The 24,078-nt window shown below is 38.7% G+C and overlaps 1 protein-coding gene across 3 annotated transcripts in view; it reads left to right on the top strand.

The window, feature by feature from the left end:
* The window catches only part of CLIP4 (CAP-Gly domain containing linker protein family member 4), a 78,491-nt gene extending 55,604 nt beyond the window's left edge, over positions 1-22,887 (top strand). For all 3 annotated transcript variants that reach the window (XM_061432938.1, XM_061432941.1, XM_061432939.1), the window contains exons 12-16: positions 250-384; positions 3,763-3,886; positions 8,488-8,552; positions 17,722-17,794; positions 20,674-22,887. In XM_061432938.1, the coding sequence (XP_061288922.1) occupies positions 250-384; positions 3,763-3,886; positions 8,488-8,552; positions 17,722-17,794; positions 20,674-20,995 (719 nt within the window). In that variant the 3' untranslated portion in view covers positions 20,996-22,887. The remainder of the gene's footprint in view (positions 1-249; positions 385-3,762; positions 3,887-8,487; positions 8,553-17,721; positions 17,795-20,673) is intronic.
* The last annotated feature ends 1,191 nt before the right edge of the window (positions 22,888-24,078 follow it).

Below are 24,078 nucleotides of genomic sequence, written 5' to 3'. Positions count from 1 at the left end.
TGTAAGTTCCCAGAGCAATGATCATCTCAGGAAACCCTTCAAATTTCATTTGAGTAGCTTTCCTTCACATCTGAGAAACACAACTATAGATACTGTGTGTAAGGAAGAAAGCAGCATATATTGAAACCTCCAACTAACTAGACTGCTTAGAATACATGGTAATTTTTTGGCTAATGTGGTATTTGAGTTTCCCTTTGTTTTTTCTCTCTCTTCATGTCCCACCCCCTTCCCCAACCAATCCCCACACAGGTTTGAATTCCTCAGCAGCATCTGTAGCAAATAGTGGGCGCTGCGAAGGAGACCTCCGAATTGGAGACAGGGTGTTGGTGGCAGGCCAGAGAATTGGTGCCATTAAGTTCTTTGGGACAACAAACTTCGCTCCAGGTAACTCACCTGTACAGTCTTTGCTCAACTTGAATTCTTTAGAATACCAAAGGTTTAAGAATTCACATGTAAATAAAACGTAGAGTTCTGGATTAATAGTTCTTATGGATGGTCGCTCTGGCACAGAGCAAAATGCAAAATGTTGATTCAGATGCAGACTGTTTTCACGCAGGTCGATTATTTCTTATGAATTTTTCTTGCCAGTTGTGTTTTAAATTGTCTAAAGTTAAAATCAGTTGTTACTCTCCAGTTTCACTCTCACTGATTGCCAAGTGTGCTAAATAACAGAGAAAACATTTTAGGATTAGATTTGTGCTAAGCACAGTCTTTGAAATGAGTGGATAATGAGTTCATTGCATATAGCTTTTAACAGAATGGCTTAGAGAGAAAAGCAAACAAAGAGATTCAAAGGGAGATGAAAAAGGTTTTGCGCACCCTGGGACCTTAAAGATGCATGTTTGTGTATTTATATATTCATTCCAATCTAAACTTAATACTGCGTTTCCTAAAGTGAAGATAATCTTTCTTTTGCATTTTTGGTGATTGTAATTTCAAATAGAAGCCAGTTGAATAAAACATTTGTATGGCAATATGCTGTGTTGACACATGGTGGCATTGCAGGATTTTTTAGGAAAAGGTTACTGAGAACATTGATTTTTTTAAAAAAAAGTTTGTAGCCTTCTGTCAGGAACTCTGAAAGATCTGAGATTTTACCCTATTTGCAAGATGGATGACCACAGTTCCATCGATGCTGGCAGAAGATGGTAGACTCCTGGGTCAGAGACAGAGAACCTCAGTGCTCTCATCAATAGTGGTGGCTAAAGTGGCAACATTTTCTTCTGTTGATTTCCTGGGCCCCAGTTCCCAGAGAGTAAGATAGGGAGGAGGGCCAGGCGACCCCTGTATACCCAGGAGTTTGTGCTACAGGAGAGGAGCCCCAGGCTTAAGCAATCTGAACCTTTATAGAGACAGTAAGTATACCTGTCCTCTTGTCAGGGGAGGCCGTCTCCATCTCCCAAGGCGGTCTTCTCTACAAACATCTGTAGACACATGGTCAGCACCTCTCTCCATAAGACATGGACAGAGAATGGTCTCCTAGCACATTCTCGTTTCATTAGTACAATTTATAATTGTAGTCCAGTTACTAATTGATTGGGGATGGGCTGTATGTTTTATAATTCATGTCCCTCGAAATAGTAGTAGTAACTGAGGTAGTAACTTAGGTAGTAACTGAGATTAGTTAGAATGTTCTTAATATGGTTCTCAAATAAAAATTTAGAAATCCCAAAGGTAGTTTATTTTTCCACAGTCACCATGTCTTCTCAGTTTCCTTTCTCTGGTTTTATTAAACAAGGCTTGAATGGTTTGATTCATTTGGACACGATTGTTCTTAGGTTGACTTTTAAGTTTTGAACTCCTAGTAAAGAGCATTTAGGGCTTCCCAGGTGGGACAATGGTAAATAATCCATCTGCCAATGCAGGAGATGCAAAAGACAGGGGTTAGATCCCTGGGTCAGGAAGATTCCCTGGAGTAGGAAATGGTAACCCACTCCATTATTCTGGCTCTTCCATGGGTGGAAGAGCCTGGCGGGCTACAGTTTTCCATGGGTTGCAAAAAGGTGGACACGACTGAGTGACTGAGCACACACAGAACACTTAGAAATTTGAAAAGTAATGATCAGATATTGGATGTGAGTTTGAGCAAACTCTGGGAGATACTGGAGGACAGAGAAGCCTGGTGTGCTGCAGTCCATGAGGTGGCAAAGAATTGGACACGACTTAGCGACTGTACAACAAATAAACAGTATAAAAACTGGAGATTTTTTGTTAAAGTCCTTCTGCCCTGTCAGAAAGTAGTAGGATATATTTCTTGTGGCCTCAAAATGTAGATCAGTCAGTTCTATAGAACTTTCTACCTCTGAAAGAAAGGTGCTGGTTGCGTGGGGCGATGTCCATCCTCACCACTGCTAGGCAGTGTGTGAGTCACGCTTGTTAGCACTTGCTGTGATGCCTTCCTGCTGTGTGCTGTATACTTGCAAGAGGTATACACTACATACTTCTAGAGGTATGTAGTGATTGGTATATTAAAACGGGAAAATGTACAAATTATATAGGAAAGCATCGAAGGCAGGAGGATATAAAACTTGGAAAATTGTAACTGTGGCACTCAGAAATAACAACGGCAACCAGAATAACCTGGTTTAATGACATTCAGAAATGCAGTGCCCGGCATTAGTATGGCCAAGCAGTAGGTCTGTATACATCTCGTTGGACCTGTGCAGAGTAGGTTGTTTCAGTATAGAAGACTATCACATGCCTTACACTAGTCTTTCCAGTTCAAACTCCAATATCGGGAATCGACTCAAGTGTCATCATTTTGAATATAAGAGGAAAAAAAAGTTAAGAACTTCTGGATTGTCATTTTAGAGGTTATATAATTGACTCTCTGCATTATTAATCTGAAGGAAACAATATTCCGTATTTTGTCATTTGTAGCAAATTTCTCAATATCCATACCTTTATTTGATACTGCTTCTGAGAGACCAAATAAAATCATTATTGTATTCTCCTTTTAAATAAGAAATGAATGGACTGTCGGGTACGTTTAACTAATCTGGAGGTACCTTCATCCAGAGGCAGTACTCTAGGAGTCTATGTCCCTTTATTTAATATTTGCCGCACTAAAAGCAACCTCACTGTTTTAATTTTATGCTCTCTGGAAAAGGAAATCCCATTACTCTCCTCAGAGTGCCCTTTTAAATACTTGAAAGCCTTTTAGAAAATTCTTCCTATTAGCTAACCTAAATCTTTTAGGTTAAAAATGATTTTTTTTGTCCCATCTTGGGTGGGGAAAAAAATGAAAGAAAAAGAGTCACCATGAAGTCTAGCCATTTTCCATATCATTTTTGTCCCTCTTTAATTATTTAAGAACTGTTTGTGGTATTCTCAGGTTGGGAGAGTGAAATGAAAAGACCATGTTCTTTTATGACTTATGCGTCTCAATATTATGCTCCATTGTTCCCATCTCAGACTGTATTACCAAGTTAAGGACAGTTTCTTATTGTAGCTTTTAGATATATTTTGGTCAAACACTACTTGCATAATAGCTAATCCTTGCCAAATTTGTGTTTGTGCGTTTTGTCTTCCTTAATGTACAACTCTGCAATTATGCTTGTGAAATGTTTTTCTGGTTCATTTCTGAAACTTTCAAATTTTGTTTTATAATTTTATTGTTTGAAGCCTTAATGATCACAATGATCTTCCATCACTTTGGTCATATGTGAGAATGTTAAGCCATCTAGACTGTGGGTTTGTGTAATAACATAACAGTTTTGGATAAAGTACAGATGCTTTTAAAATCCAGTATTCTTGTTCTAGGATATTGGTACGGGATAGAGCTTGAGAAACCCCATGGCAAGAATGATGGTTCAGTTGGAGGTGTGCAGTATTTTAGTTGTTCCCCAAGATATGGAATATTTGCTCCCCCATCCAGGGTTCAAAGGTGAGAAAAAATGAAATTTACATTATTAACAAGAACTTTTTGTAATGCGCAGTGAGTTAGAGTCATTAATTCTGTATGAAAGATATGCACTAACTACAGACTATGTCTTCTTTCAACGGGTTAACCAACCACCTTCTTCAGAGGGTAGGCTCATGGTAGCTAAATTTGCTTTGCTGAGGATTTGCAGTTTTAAAAACCTCCTTTATTCCTCATTTGCAAACCCTATGAGTATGTGTAGGCTATTAGGAGTGGTGTTTGCTGCTCAGAACAGTGAGAGCAGCAAGCTTAATCTGTCATGCAAACAAAAGTGAAAATGCTCTCTGATTGCTTCAGTCACATCCTAACTACATTAAATTTCCTGCCAGCAGGCACCCCATTCATTCTCCTACAAACCTAATGGAAGCAAAATGGCTTTTTCCTGATTTCTTTAGTTTTCAAAAATAGATAGGCAGTACATCTTTGGGGGGAAGTGAAGCTTCAAGTATTTATATATAATATACCTCCTCGGTGTTTCTTCTGAAGATAGTACACTTTTGCTCCAGCTCACTCTGGCTTTTAAAAAATAAGTTGAGCAGAAACAAGTCCTTATGAAATTCCAGGTACACTGTGTGAAATGACTTAATGTGCTGAAAGAAGTTGGCTGGATATCTTTAAATAGGCAGTAACACGTATGGTACAATCACATTCATGAGACTAGACCTGCCATCTCAACCTGCAAGTCCTGTCTCATCCCCTTCCAACTGGACTGTGTGACTGCCTCCTGGCAAATTTAACAGTTTTCATATCCATTTTCTTTCTCATTTTTAAAAATTGAATAGTTACATATAATTTTTGTATTCCTTTCCTTCTTCTATGATGTACTTGATATAACCCTTTTCTTGTTATTTATGATTTTATAACATTTAACTTGTAATGCTTTGCAGTTATAAGTTAACTGCAAAGAACTTGACTAAGTACCCTCAGTTAAATGTTTTGTTTGATTCTAATACATATTTAGTCAGGTAAACTAGAAAAGAATAACTGCCGATGGTCCCTGACTTACAGTGGTTCAGCTTACAATTTTTAGACTTTATGATGGTGCAAAAGTGGTAAGAATTCAGTAGAAACTGTACTTCAGATTTTGAATTTTCATCTTTCCCTGGGCTAGCTGTACATAGTATGATACAGTCTCATGAGGCTGGGCAGGGCAGCAGCTGCAGCTCCCAGTCAGCCCTGTGATCATGAAGGTGAACAACCCAGGCACCTACGACCCTTCTGTACCCACACAACCGTTCTGTTTCTCACTTTAAGTACAGTATTCAATAACTTAAATGAGACATTCAATGCTTGATTGTAAAGTAGGCTTGGTGTTAGATGGTTTTGCCAGGGTGTAGACTCATGACAGTGTTCTGAGCATGTTTAAGGTTGACTAGGCTAGGTGATGGTGTCCAGCAGGTTAGATGTATCAAATGCATTTCAACTCAAGATGGGTTCGTCAGGACATAACCCCATAGTAAGCTGAGGAGGATCTCTACAAACATTTACTGAGCATTTAATGAGTGGTGGGCTCTGTACCATGTACTTCATCAATTTCCCCCAGACCTATGAGATATAAGGTATTACGATTATTCCTATTTTGCAGGTAAAGAAAAGTTTCACGAGATACAGTAACTGCTAAAGTCATGTAGCTGGTGTAGGGGATGAAAAACTTGTCCCATACCATCTTATGTTCACTAACTGGAGGGGACGGAGTCTGTGAATTAAACTGACAACAGATAAACAGAAGAAAAGGCATAGCATTTATTAAATGTTAACTTTACATGCATGGGGGAATCACAGAAAGTGATGAAAGCCCGAAGAAATGGTGACATTGGAGAATTTATAGACCATCTTAATGGGGGAAGGGAAGGGGGGCGGAAAGGCCGCTTATGGGAGAGCAGATGATGTTAGGGAAGATCAGTGGGCCTTTAGGAAAGTGGATGGGGATGTGATAGTCTGTGACAGTGTCTGTCTGGGTGTGGTGTTAACTCCCCATCTCCTCTCCTGTGATGCAAGTCAATCTTCCATGCTTGATGAAATTCTGGGGTGGGGATTTATGACAATTGAGTTCTTCTTTGGGAAGATCTGTTTTAGGCAGATAACGGGAGTTCAGAGAAAGCCTCTTTTTGTAATTGTTTATTCTCGAATGTCTTTAGCTCAAAATAATCCCTTGTGCTAGAGCAGCCTGTTTGGGGTAAGGTATTTTGATCTCCCACACTAGTTAATGGTGGAGCTGGACTCAGCCCAGGTTTGTTTCTTTGCTTTTTCCTAAGCCCTTGCTTTTAGACAGTTTGCAGGGGGGCTTTTGGTAGTTATTTTATAAATAAAGAAAAAGAGGCAGTAGCTGATGGCACTTAGATGTGCTGGCACTATTTTAAGTGCTTTATATGTATCGTTTAGTCTTCTGTAGCAATCCTGTGTGTCAGGTACCATAACTATCCCTATTTCACAAGCGGGAAAATAAGGCACAGAGAGATTAAGTGAGGTGCGCAATTGTGCCCAGGGCCCAAGTGAAGATTTGAGCCCAAAGAGTTTAGTGTAAGAATCTGTGCTCTTAACCATTATCCTGTTATGGTTAAAAGAGGCTCAATGACTTTCTTCAGGACCTATATCTTATAAGTGATTGATTTGGGAATAAAATCCATACTGAGTCACCAGTCAGTCTTCTGGGTTCTTATATTACTTTGAACAAATCTTCATTAACATATTGCTACAGTCTCTTAAAAGTTTGCTTTGTCTCCTAGTCATGAGGACTGGGCTTCTCTGTTTCCTATTTGACTACCCGAGGAATATAGTTTGGCATATTGTGCACACAGTAAATATTGACCAGCTTTCATTCAGTGTCTTTTATGCTGTAACAGCTTTCTTCCCTGTTATATTGTGAAGCCACTTTCTCCAAGTTTTAACTTCTTTTTCTTGCTTTGTTTATAGAACACACATTTTTTGCTTTCTTTCTTTTTTTTTGGCATCTATTTGGTCTTCTTTAAGGTGATTCATTTAAAAGCAGCCCCCTCGTCTTAGACGAAGCACGGCTCTCTCTAAATGAACTGCTGTCTCCAACCAGCTGTCTTCCTGTCATCTTCTGATTGTCTCATTCATCATCATCAAATACTATTAAGTGTCTTTTAGCACTTTGTGCTGTGCTCGGCATTCTATAAGCGAATAAAACAGACATGATGCCTGATTTTGAGGAGTTTCTAATTTAAACCAGCTTGGGAGCTCTTTAACAATCACACTGATCTTCATGAAGGGACTCCTGAGAACAGTTGTTAATCACATAGTGACCAATCACAACCCTCACCTTGCATCGCTCTCCTCCCCAGATTGTTGTTGGCCTTTTTTTCCTTAAAAAAAAAAAAAAACATTTCCATTAAAAAAATGTGCCCCTGTCCCAGAATCTTTGCACATATTACTTGCTTTGCTTGTATGGCTTTCTACTATCACCCAACTATCGTCTAGCTAATTCCTTTTCTTCTATCAACATATATAAAAGCCAGTATTTCTTTAGAGAAATTCTGAGACTCAGTGACTAGATCTAATCTCTCTCTGTCTCTTTTTTTTTTTGCTCAAGTGGTTTTTATCAGCATAGTATTAATTTTCTTATTCTTAGTTCATACCATTAGGTACTTCTTACTAATGAACTGATCACTTTTAGAATTAAGTTTTCAACTCTCCATCACAACTAAATTCAAGTATCTGTCTGCTTCATCAAGTCATATTCTTTGCATTCATTAGTCTTTCATTGATTGCTCTGTGTTATGTATCATGTAAAGATGATGCACATGGATTGCAAGATGAAATTACAATTAATGCAAGAGTTGCAGGATTTCTTTATGGTAACAAAGTGTGCTGCAACAAGTGATGGATAGAATGAAGACTTTTCTGGTTTAGGCCAGTAAACAGTTGAAAGAAAATGAGACTGTTATAGGATTGGCTTTTTAAAAATAAAGAATGATTTGAATATAAAAAAAATAGACCTGTAAAGAATATGTCCTTTATGATTGTGCTTAGAGTCAAGTATAACATAAAAGATGTTGGTTTTATAAGAAGAATCACATATATACACAGACTCAGCTGATGTATTTTTTCAATATAAAAATGTAATGTTTTTATAATTATAACCTAACATTTGTTATATTTAACGTAAAATAAATTTTCACTGTTTTTAGTTCCATCTTTGAAAATAAAGCTCCAAAGTTGGGCCCCTATTTGAAATGAATTCACTTGAAGCTGACTTTCTCTGTACTTGCTATCCTTATATAACAAGGACCTCTTCCGTCTGATTAGTGCCTGTCTCTGGTGCTAAATTGAAATTCACTTCTGGCTTATTAATAAATACTCAGTAAATGCTTGTCCAGCGAGTAAAACAAGAAATGACCATTGAATACATGTATATGTATGACTGAGTCCCTTCACTGTCCACCTGAGACTATCATAGCATTGTCAGTTGACTGTACCCCAATATAAATCAAAAAGTTAAAAAAAAATATAGCCATTGTTGTGAAACTCTCAGTTAAGTGCCAGTCTTAAATATGAAGACCAGCTGCTTCTACTTAGATTTGCATTCCTTCTTTTATTCACAGGGTAACAGATTCCCTGGATACTCTTTCAGAAATTTCTTCAAATAAACAGAATCATTCTTATCCTGGTAAGATTATGATTTTGTGTTCCTAGTAACTGTTTCTTTTCTTTTCCTTTATTGAACTTTTTTTTAAATTGTAAAGTGTATGTGTATATAGAAGAATGTATGAAATATATTTGTATAGCTATGTAATCATAAAGTGATATCTATTACCCACCCCATGGTCAAAGATGATTACCTGTATGTCCTGAGTATTGCCCAGTCTCATCTGCCTCCCTTTTTCATATACCCTGTCTCCAGGCTATGTATCTTGCATTGAATGTTGATTATTCCCTTGGTTGTTTTTAATGTCTATCCATCATATATAGATGGCAGTGAATAATGTATGTTTAGTTTTGATTGTTGTTTACTATGTTGTGTAGAGGTGATGGTGGTTTAATTGCTAAGTCATGTCCAACTCTTTGTGACCCCATGGACTATAGCCTGCCAGCCTCCTCTGTTCATGGGATTCTCCAGGCAAGAATCCTGGAGTATGTTGCCATTCCCTTCTCCAGGGGATCTTTCTGACCCAGGGATCGAACCCAGGTCTCCCACATTGCAGGCAGATTCTTTACCATCTGAGCCGTCTGGGAAGTCATGCTATGTAATGTTCCATTAAAATATATTGTGCTTGTTTGCTAGGTCACTTTAGTCGTGTCTGACTCATTGTGACCCTATGGACTGTAGCCTGCCAGACTCCTCTGTCCATGGGGCAAGAATACTGGAGTGGGTTGCCATGCCTTCCTCCAGGGGATTGTCCCAACCCAGGGATTGAACCCACGTCTCTTATGTCTCCTGCATCGGCAGGCAGGTTCTTTACCTACCACTAGCACCATCTGAGAAGCCCTAAAATACATTATCCATTCTATATTTGAGTTATATCCTGTTTTTGACTATTCAGAAGCTATGCCATTGTACACATTTACAAAAGTTCCCCTAGGATTGCCAGGCATGGGATATCCCTATCTTCAGCCTTCCTAGTGTGTCAGACTGTCCACATGGGAATGGATGAGAGTCTCTGTCACTCCTCACCTCAGCAACAGTAGTCCGTTTGATTTAGAAGTCTTTGCCCATCTGGAGAAGGCAATGTCGACCAGTGTTCTTGCCTGGAGAATCCCAGGGACGGGGAAGCCTGGTGGGCCGCCGTCTATGAGATCGCACAGAGTCGGACATGACTGAAGCGACGCAGCAGCAGCAACAGCAGCAGCCCATCTGAAGGATGCAAACGGCATCTCCTTGTGGTTTCAATTTTCGGTTTTCAGATTACAAATGAAGTTGAGCCCGCTTCCGTGTTTATGGACCACATACATTGCCTTGTTTATGACATACCTGTTCAGGTCTTCTGCTCATTATTTTTTTTTGGGGGGAGGGGTTGGTTTGTTTTTATCTTATTAATTTGTAGGTTTCTTTATATATTTTGGGCACTAATATTTTGTCAGTTTTGTTTGTTGCAAGTATCTTTCTCCTTTTTTTGCCTTGTCTTTTGTCCCCTTTCCTTCCCTTTTTTGATGTCTTTTGATGAGCAGAAGCTTTTAATTTTTAAGTAGTCAAAATAGCAAACTTATGTTTTTCCTTATTTTGTGACTTGGCTTTTCATTGTCTTAACAGTGTCTGTCATAGAGCAGAAGTTTTTAATTCTAATGAAGTCCAAGTTATCAGTTTTTTCTTTCATGACTAGTGCTTTTGGTTTTGTATTGAAAATGTCTTCACCAAACCCAAGGTTACCCTAATTTTCTCCTATGTTGTCTTCTAGAAGTTTTATAGTTTTGTGTCTTACATTTATATCTGTGATTCATTGAGTTAATTTTTGTGAAAGGTGTAAGTCTATGTCTAGATTCTTTTTTTTTTTGGATGCAAATGTTGGTTGGTCCAGCATATTTGTTGACGAGACTATCTTTTCTCTGTTGAATTGTCTTTGCTCTTTTGTCAAAGAGCAGTTGACTGTTTGTGTGAGTCTATTTCTGGGCCCTTTATTCTGTTCTGTTGATCTGTTTGTCTTTTTCTTTGCTAATACCACATTGTCTTGATTACTGTAGCTTTATAGAAATTCTTCAGTTGTAGTAATAGACTCTGATCATCTTCCTCAATTTAGTGTTGGTTATTCTGGGCTTTTTGCCTTTCTATGTAAACATTGCAAATGGTTTGTTGATGGCTACAAAATAATTTGCTGGTATTTTCATTGGGATTGCATTGAATGTATAGATGAAATTGCAAAGAACTGATGGCTTAACAGTATTGAATTTTCCTACCCATTGATATATTTAGATCTTTGCTTTCTTTCATCAGTTTTATAGTTTTCCTAATGTAGATTTTTATATGCATTTTATTATATTTATACCAACATGGTTCTTCCATTTTGGTGTTAATGTCAGTGGTATTGCTTTATAGTAATTCTCTTTATCTTGTATCAGCCTTCTTGTGGTTAAGTATTTGTCTAAAAACTTTTTTTCTAGCCATTGCCTTAATCTTTCTATGTCTTCATGTTTTTGGAATATCTTCTAAATAGAATATAACTGGATTTTACTTAAAAAAAAAAAGACAATCTTTGTCTCTTAATCTGAGAGTTTTACCTATTTGCATTCATTGTATAACTAATATATTTGGATTTATGTTATTTATTTTTTTCTAATATTTCAACTTTTTTGTACTTAAATGTTTTTCTCTCTTGACTTCATTCTGTTTATATTCCTACCCTCTATTTTTCTCGTTTTGTTTTCTACTTGTATAAAAGTTATGCTCTATAAATATGCTTCGTAGTAATTACTGTAGGCACTTTGACATACATACTTAACAAAGCCTAAAGTCGATTATTATGTTTACTCTTTTCCAAATAATAGAAAATCCTTATAAATTGAGTTATTCTGTTTCTACTTTATTTTCCTCACAAATTTCACATTATTATAATAGGTTTTATATAATTGATATTTATTTAATTTGCTTATACATATTTACCAATATCTTCAATCATAAATCCTCTGAATTTCCTCTTGAAATCATTTTGTTTTTAACTCATTTGTATTCTTAAAAATTTCTTTAAGAAAAGGTCTATTGGTAGCAAATGCTCTCAGTTTTTAACTGTCTTTCCTAATGATAGTTTTACCAGGTAAAAGTAAAAATTGATGGAATTTTTAGTTTGAAAGCTGTTTTCTCCCTGCACATTGACATTATCATTCTTCTGTTTTCTGTCTTCTCTCAGTGTTTTGAGGAGTCAGTTATGAGTCTGTCTAATCTGTACCATTGTAGGTGGTTTCAGTTCAGTTCAGTCACTCAGTCATGTCCGACTCTTTGTGACCCCATGGACTGCAGCATGCCAGGCCTCCCTGTCCATCACCAACTCCCGGAGCTTACTCAAACTCATGTCCATCGAGTCGGTGATGCCATCCAACCATCTCATCCTCTGTTGTCCTCTTCTCCTCCCGCCTTCAATCTTTCCCAGCATCAGGGTCTTTTCCACTGAGTCAGGTCTTCACATCAGGTGGCCACAGTATTGGAGCTTCAGCTTCAGCTTCAGCATCAGTCCTTCCAATGAATATTCAGGATTGATCTCCTTTAGGATGGACTGGTTGGATCTCCTTGCAGTCCAAGGGACTCTCAAGAGTCTTTTCCAGCACCACAGTTCAGAAGCATTAATTCTTTGGCACTCAGTTTTCTTTATAGTCCAACTCTCACATCCATCCATACATGACTACTGGAAAAACCATAGCTTTGACTCTACTGACCTTTGTTGGCAAAGTAATGTCTCTTCTTTTCAATATGCTGTCAAAGTTGATCATCGCTTTTCTTCCAAGGAGCAGAATCTTTTAATTCATGGCTGCAGTCACCATCTGCAGTGACTTTGGAGCCCAAGAAAATAAAGTCTGTCTCTGTTTCTGTTGTTTCCCCATCTATTTGCCATGAAGTGATGGTAGATGTTTTATCTTCGCCTTTTGACTGCTTTTTAAGATCCTTTCTGTTTGCTTTATTTTGTACAGTTTTACTCTGATTGTGTCTAGGTGGAGACTTCCCTTTGTTTATTCTGTTTGGCATCTTGGGTCCTCCTGGATCTGGGAATTAGTATCTTTGATTTATTCTGTAAAACTGTTCATATTCTGAAAATATTTCTTTCTTCATGCTCTTTATTATGTCCTTCTGAAACTCTGATGAGTAGGATAGTCCAGTTTTACACTTTTCCATGCCTAGTTTATATTTCTCAGAACTTTCTCTCTCTTGACTGCATTCTGGATATTTTCAGAGTTACCTTTCCGTTTCTTTCTTCTGCTGTGCTTATACTACTGCCTAATTCAGCCACAAAGGTTTTTAATTATAAATTTTTCATTTGTTTTCTTTTTGTAAGTCTGTATGGTTGTTACTTATTGTCACTTATTCTTTTCCTATCTTTCCAAGATTTTTTCTTTTATGTTATTAAGCATTTTAAATATTATTACCTTTTATGTTTAATATTTCAATATCTGAAATCTTTGTGAGTCTGATTCTGCCATCTATTTCTGTTGAGCCTAACTTGTGGCACTTTCTTTCCTTGTGAGTTTTGTAATTTATTGTGAAATACTTATTTTACCTACTTAGAATTTAATATATGGAAATTCTCTGAAGCTTGGGTTGATGCCTCTCAAGAAGATTATACAGGCATATCTTGTTTTATTGTGCTTTGCTTTTTTTGTGCTTTTCAGATATTATTTATATATGTGTATATATATATATTTTACAAATAGAAGGTTTGTGGTAACCTGCCTTAAGCAACTCTCTCAGCATCATTTTTCAAACAGCATTGTGCTTACTTTATGTCTCTGGGTTGCATTTTAACCCAGAGACAGGGGTTAAATTTGAAGTTTTAAACTTTTTTAACATTAATTTTTTTTAAGTTTCATTTTTGGCTGTGCTGGTCTTTGCTGCTACACAGGCATATCTCTAGTTGTGGCAGACGGGGGCTTCCCATTGTGGTGGCTTCTCCTGCTGTAGAGCTCAGGCTCTAGGCTGCGTGGGCTTCAGAGGTTGCAGCACATAGGCTCCCAGGTTCTAGAGCACAGGCTCAATAGTTGTGGTACATGGGCTTAGTTGCTACGTAACATGTGGCAGCTTCCCAGACCAGGTATTAAACCCATGTTTCCTGCATTGGCAGGCTGATTCTTTACTACAGAGCCACCAGGGAAGCCCCAGACTTTTTTGTTATTATGATATTTTTTGTGGTGGATCTGCGATCAGTAATCTTTGACATTGTTTTGAGGCATGGTGAACCTCGTTCATATAAAACGGCAAACCTGATCAATAAATCAACAAAGGTCCGTCTAGTCAAAGCTATGGTTTTCCCAGTAGTCATGTATGGATGTGAGAGTTGTACTATAAAGAAAGCTGAGCGCCAAAGAATTGATGCTTTTGAACTGTGGTGTTGGAGAAGACTCTTGAGAGTCCCTTGGACTGCAAGGAGATCCAACCAGTCAATCCTAAAGGAGATCAGTCCTGAATATTCATTGAAAGGACAGATGCTGAAGCTGGAACACCAATACTTTGGCCACCTGATGTGAAGAACTGACTCATTTGAAAAGACCCTGATGCTGGGAAAGATTGAAGGTGGGAGGAGAAGGGGACGACAGAAGATGAGATGGTTGGATGGCATCACCGACTCAATGCTCGTGAGTTTGAGTAAACTCTGAGAGTTGGTGATGGACAGGGAAGTCTGGCGTGCTGCAGTCCATGGGGTCACAAAAAGTCGGATACAACTGAAACGACTGAACTGAACTGAATCGATACATGTTGTTGTTCTGACTTGCTCCACAACTGGCTGTTACTCCATCTCGTTCCCCCTTCTTGGGCCTTCCCATCCCCTGAAAACCAACAGTATTGAAAGTAGGACAATTAAGAACCCTACAACGGCCTCTGAGTGTTCACGGTAAAGGAAAAGTCTCATGTCTCCCACTTTAAATCAAAGGTTGGAAATGATTACAGTTAGTGGGGAAGGCACGTCAAAAGCAGAGATAGATCAGAAGCTGGCCTTTTGTACCAACGGTTAGCCGTGTTGTGACTGCAGAGGAAAAGTTCTTGATGGAAACTAAAAGTGCTACTTCAGAGAGCACACAGATGGTAAGAAACAACCTTATTGCTGATGCAGAGAAAGGTTTAATGGTCTGGAGAGATCAAAGCAGCCACAACATTCCCCAAAGCCGAAACCTAATCCAGAGCAAGGCCCTAACTCTCTTCAATTCTGTGAAGGCCGCAAGAGGTGAGGAAGCTGCAGAAGAAAAGATTTGAAGTCGGAAGAGGTTTGTTTATAAGGTCTAAGGAAAGAAGCCATTTCCATAAGATCAAAGCACAAAATGAAGCAGCCAGCGCTGATGTAGACGCTGAAGCAAGTTACCCAGAAGATCTGGCTAGCTCATTAATGAAAGCGGCTCCACGAAACAGTGGGTTTTCAATGTAGACATGGGTACATATGTGTGCTCAGTCGTGTCCAACTCTTTGCAACCCCATGGACTGTAGCCCACCAGGCTGCTCTGTCCATGGGATTTTTCCAGGGAAGAATACTGGAGTGGATTGCCATTTCCTCCTCCAGGGGACCTTTCCGACCCAGGGATCGAACCCATGTCTCCTACATTGGCAGGAGGATTCTTTACACTGAGCCACCTGGGAATCCCTCAATGTAGATGATACAGTCTTGTATTGGAGAAGATGTCATCTAGGACTTTCACAGCTAGAGAGGAGAAGTCAATGTGAGGCTTCAAAGAAGGGGTAGCCTTTAAAAAGAAAGATTGATTTGGCTGCATCAGGTCTTAATTGTGACATGTGGGCTCTTTAGTTGTGGTATGAAAACTCTTAGTTGTGGCATGTGGGATCTAGTTCCTGGACCAGGATCAAATGAGGGCTCCCTGCATTGGAAGCTCAAAGTCTTAGCCACTGGGCCATCAGGGAAGTCTAGGCTGACTTTCCTGTTAGTGGCTAATGCAGTGGGTAACTGTTGAAGTCAGTGCTCATTTACCATTCTGAAAATCCTAGGGCCCTTAAGAATTACTTTAAATCTACTCTGTCTGTGCTCTATAAATGGCACGATAAAGCCTGGAGGACAGCACATCTATTTATAACGTGGCTTACTGAATATTTTAAGCTCACTTTTGAGGCCTATTGCTCAGAAAAAAAGATTCCTTTCAAAATATTACTGCTCACTGACAAAGCACTTGGTCACCCAAGAGCTCTGATGGACATGTACAATAAAATTAATGTTGTTTTCATCCTATGAGTCAAGGAGTCATTTTGAGACTTCCAACTCTTAGTATTTAATAAATTCTTTTCATAAAGCTATGGCTACTAGAGATAGTGATTCTTCTCTTAGATCTGGGCAAAGTTCATTGAAAACCTTCTGGAAAGGATTTACCACTTTAGGTGCCATTAAAAATATTCATGATTCATGGGAGGAGGTTCAAATATCAACATTAATGGAAATTTGGCAGAAGTTGATTGCAGCCCTCATGAATGACTTTGAAGGGTTCACAACTTCAGTGGAGGAAGTAACTGGACATGGGGTAGAAATAGCAAGAGAGCTAGAAATGGAGCCTGAAGATGTGACTGAATTGCTGCAGTCTCATAATAAAACTTGAACAGATGAGGTATTGCTTCTTATGGATGAACAGAGAAAGTGGCTTGTTGAGGGGGAATCTACTTCTGGTGAAGATGCTGTGAAGACTGTTGAAATGACGATAAAGGATTTCAAACAGTACATAAACTCAGTTGGTATAGCAGCAGCAGGGTTTGAGTGGATTGACTCCAATTTTGAAAGAAGTTCTCCTGTGGGTAAAATGCTATAAACAGGCAGGCTGCACAGAGGAATCGTTTGTGAAAGAGTCAATCGATGTGGCAAGCTTCATTGTTGCCTTATTTTAAGGAATTGCTGCAGCCACCCCAATTTTTAGCACCCTTCACCCTGATCAGTCAACAGGCATCAACATCGAGGCAAGACCTTCCACCAGCAAAAAGACTGTGACTCACTGAAGGCTCAGATGATGGATAGCAGTATTTAGCAATAAGGTATTTTTAAATTAAGGTACATGCATTTTTTTTAAGACATAATGGTATCACACACTACGGTGTAGTGTAAACTTTTATATATGCTGGGAAACCAAAAAGTCTGTGACTCACTTTGTTGAGATATTTGCTTTATTGTGGTGGTCTGGAACCGACCCTGCAGTATCTCTGAGATATGCCTGTATTTACTTCTGCCAGTTGCCTACAAGGCACTGCCAACTTTAGTCTACATTCTCTGCAGTGTTGTTGCCTTTATATTACTCAGATAAAATGAACTTGCCTTCTGCAAGGTAGGGTTGACACAGGCTGCTTTCCTTTGTGTTCATCTGAGTGGTGCTTCATTTTGTTTCTCGTTTAACTTTACACTGAGGGTGAGCTGCTCAAGACCCTCACTTTTGTCAGAACCCCATCTTGGCAGGCCCCAGGTTCTCCAGAAGGCAGTCTAGTCCTGGGGTACAGGGTGATGGATTGTTTGGGGGGAACCTCTCATGGTTTCTCTTTTTGGTTTTTGGCCTTTTTGGAATTGTGCCACTTGTATGAGCTCAACAGTATTTTTCTTTCTTTCTTTTTTTTAAAGATTATTGTTGTTTAAAATTATACTTGCTTCATTCAAGAGATTGATTCAGCACATCTGGTGTGCTGTAACTGCCAGAATTGGAAATCCCATTATTTTTTAAACACATCTTTTAAAAATTTTACCTTTTGTGAAGTCTCTCTTTTTTTTTTAAAAAGAACCCTGTCATTTGGAGATGCCAAAACCCAGAAGCTCTGAAATTGATTGTTCACAATATATTTAGTAGTAGTGTTTTTAAAACCATTTTAATCCTATTTTTTAAATGTGATTTATCAAGATTATAATATTTGAGAGTAAAAAGATTCAACTCTATCAATATATAATCTGATTTTATTTGGTATTCAGGAAAGTTTATAATAAAAACTTCCAAAAGTAATGTCATGATCTTGCCTTATTCATGTAGTGCATGGTTTGATGAGAAAGGTAAAATAACAGTTGTCAAGAAATCTACACTCATGTTACACTCCACATGCACTTATTTTCTTTTCTGTCTGTTTTCAGAGAACCATTTAGTAAAATAGAAGTCTATAGAAGAAATGATAAAAGATAGCTTTTAACAAGAACTGCGAATTTGTGATTTATTTTTCCTCTTCTGACCTTGACTTTCATATTTAGGTTTTAGGAGAAGTTTCAGTACAACTTCTGCTTCTTCCCAAAAAGAGATTAACAGAAGAAATGCTTTTGCCAAGTGAGTATTAAGAGATTTAGAAAAACATCTTTGAAGATGAATATGACAGGATTCTGTGAAGGAAGAAAAGTAGAGTTTTGTATCTTTTACATTGCATGGTAGAATTTTAACACCTAGGAGAAAAGGTGTGATGAGTGTGTCAGTGAGAAGAATTCTTTGTCCCTCCTTTGCAAGCTCAATTAAAAATGTCACCAATGACTGAAGGTAGTATCCTGAATATATTTTCAAAGAGGCTTAGTACTATTAATAAAAGTTGGAGGAATTTACATTTTGTGTTATCTTTGAATAGGGTGGATTGATTTTACACTCTGTTTACTTAATTAGAGAATTGACTTATTTTGGGGAGTCCATAATAGAAATGTCAGGCCTATTTGCATAAGGTAATCTTACTATTATTTTAAAAAATATTCCTGCTTCCTCTTGTATAATATACTGCTGAAAAGGCTTTTATTGTTGTTTCTTTGTAGATAGAATCTCCTTTTTCTCTTTCTCATTTGTATTTATTTCCCCCAGACACACTTTATTTCGTGGGTAGAATAGATAACTTAACAGATAACTATTAAGTTATCTGAAACTTTCAGAAACTTAAAAAAGTTTTTTTTTGAGGAATATGAGGCTCTTCTAGACTGATTGGGTTAAGGAGTTTATTATTTTTTTCAATTTTAAATTCTTCCAGTTACTCTATGAACTGTGCCCTGGGGGGCAGAGGGGAGCGTCTAGCTGAGTTAGGGACATGCACTAGTCATGGGGTCCTCAAAGCCACCTGGAATTACAGCCCATGCATCAGAACTTAACAAACAGATGAGCATCAGTCAGGTGGTTTGTGTAATCAGATGGTCTGAAGTTACTGGGAAGCCTCACAGAGATCTGAGATTTGACGTGAGAACCCTGATGGGGACTGAGGCGCTACCAGGTACTATTTCACAGAGTTGGGTGGGTTTGGTTTGGTTTCTACCCCTTCCTCAAAACCTTTACCAATTGTGAGCTTTTGAAATTGGTCTCCTCACATGACTAGCTGAAAGAGTTTAAGGGCAATAACTTTATGCTCCAGTTTGTTGAAGATATTCAAGAGTTCTTAGGCAGAATGGAAGAAATTACTAAGAAGAGACAACCAGGATATAAAGGATTTCGAAGGGGGAGAGGTATCAAAATCAGTGTCAAGATGTTGGTGAGTGAAAGAGCATGACACAGAGAAACCAGGGAAGGAGAGAGAAATCTGAACCGTGGGGATGATACAGCAGGTATGGATACGTACAAGATGATGAGTTGACATGAGAAGAAAATATCAACACTTCTGTTGGTTTTCCTTGAAAATAAAAATAAAGGAAGCTTTACTCATCCTTCTACAGATTGACACTAGTACCTGTTTTTTTTAAAAAAAACATACTCTTATTGAGGAAATATAATCAATTTAAAATGTAAATTTTGCCATATTATTATCTTTCAGCATTTTCTCAATTATTAATACTCATTGAGTTTATGAGCAAGAGCCTGGCCTTTGTCTTTGGATAGCTTGGATCTGAACACCAGCGCTCCTCTTTGCCACCTCTCTGACCTTTTAATTCCTCACTGGTTTGGGTGAGGTCGGATGAGATAATGTATGTGTTTGGCACATAGTAAGTGCTCAGGAAGTGGTAGATACTGTCATGTGAAATTCAGAGTAATTTCATCAAGTTGCCAAAAGACATCACTTTGGGGAGGATACACACACACACATGTATTATGTATTTCTTTGTTAACTTTATCATTATATTTGTACATTCAACGTGGTAAATAATCTTTTTTTCCCTTTGCATTTTAAAACTCAGATTTATCAGATAGGACAGGTTTTTTTACCTCAGTTTTCCTACCCAGAAAATTAGAGTGCTCTTCCTTTCTCCAGCATTAATAGGTAGAAGTATGTAGGAAGGAGACACGGTGTGTGATAATGTATTTAAAAATACAGAGAGTGAAATAAAATGGAAAACAAGCAGGACCCAGATTCTGTTCACATCAGGCTGCGTGCAGTTTTGGTAACAGGTTCTTTGTTATCTCTACTGTGTGGCCAGGATAAGGGTTTCTCTTGGTGGAGAGATGGTGTGGATGGTGGGTGGATGGCTTCATGGTGGTGGTTTCTGGATGACTGTTTTGGGAGGTCTCAGGTTATAGAGCAACAAGATCCTGGTCATATTTCTATTTGGGGCAGGTTTCAGGATTAGCTACTTCCCAGGGACTGGAAGAAGCTCTGGGCAGTGCTGGCAGAAGGGCTTGTCTGGGCTGCATGTGGGTGCCTGGTGGTTGTGTCATCAGGTCATGTGGGTGGCAGGTGCTTGGAGGCAGTACCTTGTAAGTAATGTTTTGTTGTCGAGGAAAGGAGAGGAATCCTGTTCTAGGCAACTAAGATCCTTCCTGATGTTAGTGACAAGGGGGAGTGGCGAACCCTTAAATGTAACTGGAGTTCCTTCATAGAAGGTGTGTGTGTGTGTGTGTGTGTGTGTGTGTGTGTGTAGTTTCCAAAGCTGTGGATTCACAGTTTTTAAAAATGGTTTTCATGTAAAGAAATATTTGAAAGGTGAACAAAAGGTAATTTTAATTTACCACGGCCAAATACCAGGTTTCATTCTTTTTGCTTCATTAAATAGGTATAAAATGTGTGTGCACATACATAAATCGCTAGTGAAATCTTAAATCCAGATGAAGGTAGCATTAAAATAGCCCGAAGAGAAAAACTTTAAGCAACAGTATATCCTAATGTTGCTGCGTAGAATAGGAGAGATCCAGTTGTGAATGCCCAGTGTGCTGTTTGGTGAGTGACTTGTGGACCTGGCCTGGAGGGGAGCATGGCACACGGCGTCGCGCAGCTTCATGCTGAAGCATCTCCCTCGGTCCCCTGTGCGCAGGTCAAAGCCCACCCTGCACCGCAGCTGGAGCAGCAGCTCGACGGCCGGCGGCCTGGAGGGTAGCGTGAAGCTGCACGAGGGGTCCCAGGTCCTCCTCACCAGCTCCAACGAGATGGCCACCGTGAGGTACGTGGGCCCCACCGACTTCGCCTCAGGGATCTGGCTGGGCCTGGAGCTTCGAAGCCCCAAGGGAAAGAATGACGGGGCAGTGGGAGACAAACGCTACTTCACCTGCAAGCCCAACCACGGGGTCCTCGTGAGGCCCAGCAGAGTGACCTACCGGGGAATAAACGGGTCCAAGCTGGTGGATGAGAATTGTTGAGTTAGGCTTCTACATTGTTAAAATAAATGAGCTTACACACACAGACACACACACACACACACACACACACACACACACAAAGTCCATGACTAGTGGTTTACTTCACTTAGCCGTTATTTAAAATTTGAAAATACAACTATCTTCATATAGACCATTATAACAATTCAGAGAGACCCCTTTAAAAAGCTTGAAATATGAACTGTAGGAATCATGGGTCTCTTAAAACAATATAAAACTAAGATTTTTTTTAAAAGCTTTTAAAGCTTTAGACCCAAGAAAATTCTTAAACTTGGGGAAAATGTGCCATGAGGTGACTGGCTGCTTTTGCGTCTCATTTTTGCACAGAAGAGTGGATTTTCCATATACCATCATTGTGCAGGTTTTCACTAGCTTTGGTTAATGTTAAGACGTTCATGTGACCTTGTCTGGAGTTTTTCTTTCTTTCTGTACCATTGAGGACAAGGCGAGAGTAGCAGCTGCATGGTGTGCGTTTTTCTTGTCTTTGGGTTTCGTTATTTGCCCTTCTGGGAATGTCCCACCTACAGACACTTTAGAGCTGTGGGGGTAGATGGGCCCCCGGGGCTCTGGAGTTCAACCTCTGCTGCTGCGGGGTTCTGAAGCTGCTCTTCCTCACCTGGGTCATGAGCTAGCTGGTCACCAGACCGTCCAGCTAGAATGCAGGTCTCCCACCTGTGGCCTGGGCCCTTGCTGCTGCCCAGTGCGTCATCTCAGACCGTTCTTCTGTGTTGGTGACTGCCTCATCTGGAGGAGCTCCAAAATCCCATGATTAGGGTCATGAATTCAAGTCACAATTGGAACTATTTGCACATATTTAACTTCCTTATTAGACATATCTATAAAACACACACACGCGAAGCACTTTGAAAATAAAACATGATGCACTTTCCTCTGTGGAGAATTTGCCACCATTTCCTCTGGGGATGAAAAATATTAAAAAAAAGTATATTTAAGACAGAGCAAATTAAGATATGTTAAGAAGAATGTAGTAGCGATTCATTTAAATGGTTATGGTCTTTGGTGTTTTATTATTCATAAGATTGGTGTTGCCTTGGCTGTTGCTGCTGGTTTCATGTTTTCAATTGTTGCAGAATTCAGCCTGTTATAAAGCTGCGGAGCTGTAACATGTCTTTATTTTCCTTTTGAGTACATGTTAACAAACTAAGCTTCATGATAGAGTGATATAATAATGCAAAACATTTGTGTTGTGGATATGTATTGAAGTTTGTCCTATATGTACAAAGATTTATCTTTTATCATAGATATTCAGACTCTAAACTACCACAGAAATATCAGAGCAGTTTGCTTTATAAGATAAAAAGCATCCTTCAAAATGGAGCTTGCTTTGTGCTTTAGAAAGAATACATTGAACTATTTTGCAATATACTGTTTAAAATCTAAATTCTGTTGCTTTGCTGCCTTTTTAAAAAAAGTATGAAATTACAAATATTGCTAGAGCTATTTTCCTGAAATACATTTGCAAAGTAAGGCTGCTTTATAATCAAGGAATATTTTTGATTGAAGAAAGTGACTGTACTGTGATTCAAAAGTAAACTTATTTTATTATATAGTTTATTTCTTAAAAACTCTATTTATATCTTACCATGAAATCCATGACTACACTGAACTTGGGTGTCCATAATTCTTCCTCTTAAATGGAAAACCCTATAAGTTAGTAACAGTAATGTCAACACTGAATTTATTTTGAGGTTAGAGAACCAGTTGTTCTCATATTTAGATTAGGATTATTAAATCCATGTAATGTGTATGTTTACATATACTATACATAAAAATTAGGTGTTTTCATTTGTGTTTTGCTTCTGTCATTCAAAGTTCCCATCTTGAACATTAATAAAAAGGGAAGCTGGTTTGGAGTGGCATGTTGTCATTGACCCTGCCTGCAGTACCTTTTCTCAGATACTCAGATTACATATGCTTTGTGTTTAATTTTTTTTCTTCTTACAGTAATGACTTGGATTTGTCCTATACCTATTGAGAGTCTTAAAAAGTGCCATGCTTCTACTCAGCAAATAAAGTTATGTTTTCAGCTACTTTCTTATTACTTTGTTTTGATGCACAGAGAGTCATTTAAGAAAATAATATATTTCTGTGGTTTTCTAAAATTGCTTAATTACCTTTTATACCAGTGGGATTTCATTTATTTAGAGTAGGATAGAAAACGTTGAGTTTACAGATTTAAAATTATATATAAATACATGTCTACTGAAAGGCTTTTGCTTCTATATTTTAAGGTAATTTGGTGGCAGTATGTTTAGGTGCTTTAAATGTGTTCAGATAGAGACATTTGCAGAGTCTGAGCTGAGACACTAACCATGGTGAGTCCCTCGTACCGTCCTCTCCTGAGCTTCTTATCCCTCTCATGTGTTATTATTCTACTTAGCATTTACCACCCTTGGTTATGTTCAACTTTGTGCTCATTGAGGAGTGGGTTCTAATTGTTTTGTTCATCACTTCATCCCTAACACTTGGAATAATACTTGGTACCTAGTACATGCTGAGGAAATGCTGCTGAATGAGCCGAGGCAGTGGAGGCCATCAATGGTTTACAGTAGAGGTTGCCAGCTTCAGCCAGGTGGGCTTGAGAAGCCAGGCCACGGACAGGTACATTTTGCTGGGTAAGGGAGGACAAAGGACAAGAAAGGTTTGAATCATGGTAGCCCACCTTTACCCCAAATAGTGACATGCTGGGTGTCAAGGGTAGAAAAGGGAACAGGAAGGACAGTGTGGTCACCTAATTGCCCATCTGTTTTCCCTGGGGCCGACTCTGAATTTCCGTTGTGCTGGTGCTAATTCAGAGGATACAGTAACATGTGTGCTCCAACACAGAGAGGGTGGACTGGATCTCAGCCACGTGTGTACAGCACTGGTTTCTGGAGTCAAGCATTTTTATTTCAGAGTTTTATTTTGGACCTACCTATTTAGACTATGTGATATTATTTAAACCACATTGACCAATGGCTAGAGACCTAATGTGTTCGGAATCATCTTAACTAGGATCTAGATCTAGTAATTAACTGTTCACTGGGTATTTGTTATCTAAATGA

Source organism: Bos javanicus, chromosome 11, assembly GCF_032452875.1.
Source record: "Bos javanicus breed banteng chromosome 11, ARS-OSU_banteng_1.0, whole genome shotgun sequence".
Taxonomy (NCBI): Eukaryota; Metazoa; Chordata; class Mammalia; order Artiodactyla; family Bovidae; genus Bos; species Bos javanicus.
Note: the sequence above shows the minus strand (reverse complement) of the source record. Positions and strands in the feature narration are given on the sequence as shown.